The sequence below is a fragment of the Rhea americana genome, unplaced genomic scaffold (assembly GCF_003343005.1).
Source record: "Rhea americana isolate MKP2758 unplaced genomic scaffold, rheAme1 scaffold_194, whole genome shotgun sequence".
NCBI classification, from domain to species: Eukaryota; Metazoa; Chordata; class Aves; order Rheiformes; family Rheidae; genus Rhea; species Rhea americana.
The window spans coordinates 291,985-296,750 of record NW_028186083.1 but is presented as its reverse complement, the minus strand read 5'-3'; the positions used below and the strand labels follow the sequence as shown (position 1 = coordinate 296,750).

General features: G+C 61.6%; 1 protein-coding gene across 1 annotated transcript in view; it reads left to right on the top strand.

Moving 5' to 3' along the window:
* Positions 1–3,213, top strand: part of CUEDC1 (CUE domain containing 1) — a 7,367-nt gene extending 4,154 nt beyond the window's left edge. The window contains exons 5-7 of the mRNA XM_085302939.1: positions 526–584; positions 753–816; positions 1,267–3,213. Coding sequence (XP_085159065.1) covers positions 526–584; positions 753–816; positions 1,267–1,480 — 337 coding nt within the window. The 3' untranslated portion in view covers positions 1,481–3,213. The remainder of the gene's footprint in view (positions 1–525; positions 585–752; positions 817–1,266) is intronic.
* Positions 3,214–4,766: the final 1,553 nt, after the last annotated feature.

The window sequence follows — 4,766 nt, the reverse complement described above, 5'->3', positions numbered from 1 at the left end:
CCCCAGGGTGCCGGGATGCTCTCCCTGCATCGTGTCCTCAGGGTGCCGGGATGCTCTCCCCGGATCCTGCCCCAGGGTGCCGGGGATGCTCTCCCCGGATCCTGCCCTCAGGGTGCCGGGGATGCTCTCCCCAGATCCTGCCCCAGGGTGCCGGGATGCTCTCCCCGGATCCTGCCCTCGGGGTGCCGGGATGCTCTCCCCGGATCCTGCCCCAGGGTGCCGGGATGCTCTCCCTGCATCATGTCCCCAGGGTGCTGGGATGCTCTCCCCGGATCCTGCCCCAGGGTGCCGGGATGCTCTCCCCAGATCCTGCCCCAGGGTGCCGGGATGCTCTCCCTGCATCATGTCCCCAGGGTGCCGGGATGCTCTCCCCGGATCCTGCCCCGGGGTGCCGGGGATGCTCTCCCTGGATCGTGCTCCCATGGCGCCAGCAAGCTCCCAGCAGGGCAGTGGCTCATGCAGGGCTCTTCGTGGTGCCGTGGCCCCGTGCCGGCCCCTGGCTGATTTTCCTTAGCGGAGCTGCAGGCTGGGGACCGCGGCTTCCACAGCCAACCTGCTCGACGACGTGGAGGGACACTCGTGCGGTAAGAAACCCCCGGGGGGGCCGAGCCGGGCCCACGCTGCTGGCGCCCGGCCCGCTGGGATCCCCGGGCGGGCGCGCGCTCCCCTGCCCGTGCCCGTGCCGGCCCCACGCGGGGTCCCGCAGGCACCGCAGCCCGGCTGACCCCGCTCCGCGGCCGCCTGCCTTTCAGACGAAGACGTCCACGCGCGGCGGCCGCAGCTCCGGGAGGAGGAGGAGCCGCCGAGGGACGGGCAGTAAGCGGTGAGCGAACCCTCGCGCGAGAGCTGCCCCATCCGTCTGTCCCGTGCRTGAGCTGGGTGGCCGGGTTGGACCGATGTCCCACGTGCCCGTGTCCCACGTGCTGATGTCCCACGTGCTGGTGTCCCGCGTGCTGATGTCCCATGTGCCACCATGGGGTTGTCCTSGTGCCCACCACGAGGCAGCTCTGATGGAGCCCACTCTTCCTCCCCTGCTCTTGCCACCTCTCCCCTAGGTGCCAGAGCCGGGGTTTTTCGCTGGAACAGAACATGTAAAAGGCTTAACAAGAAGATGGCTGAAAAAGGAAAACAAAAAAAAATCCCAACCACAAATAACCCAGTTTTTGGCTGTTCCCCCTCTGCTGCTGTACTCCTCTGAAGGACAAGGATCGAAGTGAGGCACAGTGTTTTCTTACCAGAGGTCTGAAAGCAACTTTTCCTGTCTAGTAAATCAGCCAAGAACGCCCCAAGCGTAGCAGCTGGTGTGAGTCGCTGCGGCRGAGCTGGTGGATCGCCTGGGCCCGCGGCCGGTGCCTGCTGCTCCCTCGGCCCGCGCGGCGCTATGGGAAGGGAGAAGACCCGTTGTGCTAAGGAGGATGCGTCGGAGCGCGGGATCCCGCTTGGCTGGAGTGTTCCCGAACATATCTCGGTAGTGACTTAACTTTACTCTGCACACACAGGAGAAGAAAAAACACACGTGGAAAGGAGAACCTAAAAAAAATGCTGTCTTACTGCTRTGAGTAACGAGCAGAGATTCAGAGCAGGTAATAGCCAGAATAATATAAGTTGTTGCTTATAAAAGGAAAAGCCTTCTTTTCCTAGGCGTTTCACTTTGAATCCCACCTTTGCCTTTGGCATTGCTAAAACTGCCCTGAAGCGCAGATGCCTCCCCTCCCGCGCGGCGGGGCCGCGGCCGGCGCAGGTGGGACGTGCCGCGGGCAGGCCTGCTTGCTGCCTGCACGATCCCCGCCGCAGCGGGCGCGGGCACGGGTTCGGCGTCACRCCGCGGGTTTAAGAGATGCTGCCGGGCTGCAGAGAATTACGCAAAAAGCCTCCTTCCCCGCGGAAGGGCTGAGTGAGCAGCGTTAAGCCAGAAATCGCTCCCACCAGCGCCTTCTCTCCTCCGTTACCGGTGTGACCTGTTCGCCGCTCGGTGCGGGAGGTGAAGGCGGATTTTCCCGTTCTGCGTCATGGCTCGCGGGCCCCGCTGCGTCGCTGCCTCCCGGCCGGCTGCTTTTCAGCTCTGCCCGAGAGCCGGGATGCCTTTGGAGCGGGCGCCAAGGTTTTTCCCAGCGCGGCACGGCCCAGGCGCCTGCGGTGGCCACGCTGCCTTCGCCCTGGCTGGCGGCGGGCGCGCTCCGGGCGTCCGAGGGTGCGGGCAATGCCGGAGAACCCCAAACGCGGGCATCGCCCCAGCACCCCTGCACGGTCTCGGTTTCCAAAGCGCAGACCCRCAGGCGAGCCAGCCGTCCCCGTTCRTCCGGCCGCGGGGCCAGCGCTGCTCTCGCCAAGGCAGGCGGAGACCCCGCGTCCCGGCGGCCGGCAGACCCCTGTAATAACGGCGTGCTGGCGGCGGCTGCCGGTGGGTGCCGGAGGGACGCTGCTCTCCGGAGCCGGGCRCTGCAGCACGGCCGATACTGCGGCAGAGCGTCCGTCCGTCCGTCTGCATGGCTAAGTGCGAAGTTGGCATTTTGCCGCTGGAAACAGAAGGCCCTTTAGGAGCAGGGAGGGACTTTCTGGTCCTGGCAGAGGAGGGGCTTTTCCCCTGCCCTGCGCTGGCCCTGGGATTAAAAGGCAGCTGTTGTTGCTCCTTCTCTATCCGAAGCAGCTCACTGCATATTTGGAAGAAAATCAAGCATGCAATTGGACCAGCTCGTAAACGCTCCAGCGCCGCTGGGCTACTGCAGCTCAGCTTTCAGCTGCCTTTCCGTGAGCGCAAAAAGCCGCTGCAGGCAGCCGAGCGGGAGCCCGGGCTGCCGCCCTGCTCGTCCGGCACGGCGGGGCTTTACGAGCCGGTCGGGTCCGAGGCAGCCCGAGCGCCGCGGCCGGGGCAGCGAGCCTCTAATATCATAGCACGGGCGAATCCGGCTGGGCTCACTGGCTTAACAGCGGCTAGACAGCCTGGTAAATGCCACTTTATTTCCTTTTTTTATTTTTATTTTTTTAAATAGGTCTAATGAGTAGAAAGGCCACTAAAACAGGCTTAGGAGCCAAAATGCATTTCTTCTRTAAAAATGTACCACTCTCAGTGACATTTGTATCACTTCTTTACAGAGTGGTKTAAAAAGAACAACAAAAACAAAAACCTTCTGTGACATTTGTGAGTGTTGCYATTTTAGAATTTGTTACCCTAAGTGATTTTTTTCTTAAAGATGTTTAATAGTAATTCATATAATAAAGTCTTGTTGTTACTCTTAGCACTGTGGTTTATTTTTGTTTTTTGCTGCCTTGTCTCGTCTTTACTGTGGGAAAGGGAGCGGTGACCGGGAGGGAGATGCGTTTTCCCTTCACACCAGCTCAGCCGTGCTGGCGAGTCGCTCCCRGCTCGCAGCAGTGCGCAGCGCCTGGCAGAGCTGAGCGCCGGGGAGGAGCTCCTTTTCCCCACCAGGATCGATTTTGGGGAGAAGCTTTTTGGCCACCATCGCCCAGCGGTCATGAGCTTTGCTGCCAGAGCTGTGTCTCCTCTGAGGGGGTCAGCTCCTTCACTCCAAACTTGGGTTTTTCTTCCCAAAATGTGTGTTAGAAAACAGCATCTGCAAAAAGCATCAGGCTGCAACCCGTGCGATCAGATGAAGATGAACATGTTGAGATGGTTTAGCCTGGCTTCTCGTACCTGTTTGCTGTTGGCCTCCAGTGKAAATATACTGCCCCCTTCCTTTATAACATGGGAAGATGGAAAAAAGTGAATGCATTTTATTTTTCTTTTTAATTTTTAATCCGCTCGTTTCCAATCTTAGGGCTCTGACTAAAGAGCAGGCATCACTTGTTGGGACACGCTTCTTGGAAGTCAGGTTAGGGGAACGSCTGGAGCTGCGGGGAGGTTGTTTACACAGAGCAAAAAAAATTGCTGTGGGTGTTGGATTTCATAGGTTGCGTCAAAAAGCTCCGGCTGGGGCTGGGCACCGTCTGCTGCCACCTCCCGGGCTGCTGGGGCAGGATGTGGCCCATGTGGGTGTGGGGACATCCCCTGCTCCATCCTGAGGCCGACCGGGAGCTGCACCGCTGTCCTGCAGCCGTTCCTCCAAGGAGACTAGGCCAGCTCCGAGGAGGGGGCCGTAGGCTCGGGGCTGCGATGGCTGTGGGGCCACCACGGCCACAGAGCCATGGGGGCCCCAGAGCTGCGATGGTCATGGGACCATGGAGGCCGTGGTGGCAATGGAGCCTTGGTGCTTGTGGAGGCCATGGTGGCCTCAAGCCATGGTGCTTGTGGTGGCCAAGGGGACCTTATGGCCGTGGTGCTTGTGGTGGCCATGGTGGTCTCAAGCCATGGTGCTTGTGGTGGCCAAGGGGACCTTATGGCCGTGGTGCTTGTGGTGGCCATGGTGGCCTCTGGGCCTTGGTGCTTATAGTGGCCATGGTGGCCTCAGGCCATGGTGACTGTGATGGCCGTGGTGGCCCCAGGGCCACGGTGGTTATGGTGGCCATGGGGCCACGGAGGCCGCCTCGCCATGCTGCGGGGCTGCGTGCCTCAGGCAGGGCGCAGGCAGGCTCGTGTCGGTGCCCTGGGCCGGGCCGGGCCGGGCCATAGCGGCGGGGACATGGCGGCGTCGACCGCCGCGGAAACATCGAGCATCCGCTGCCGCTGCCTGGAGCTCGCGCTCTGCCTCCGCTCGGCCATCGGCTGCCGCTGCCTGACCATCCTCCTCGGCGGCGCTCTATCGGCTGTTGGCTGCATGTCCTGGCAGCCGCTCGTTCGAGRGCTCGGCAGTCGGCTGGAGGCAGGTATT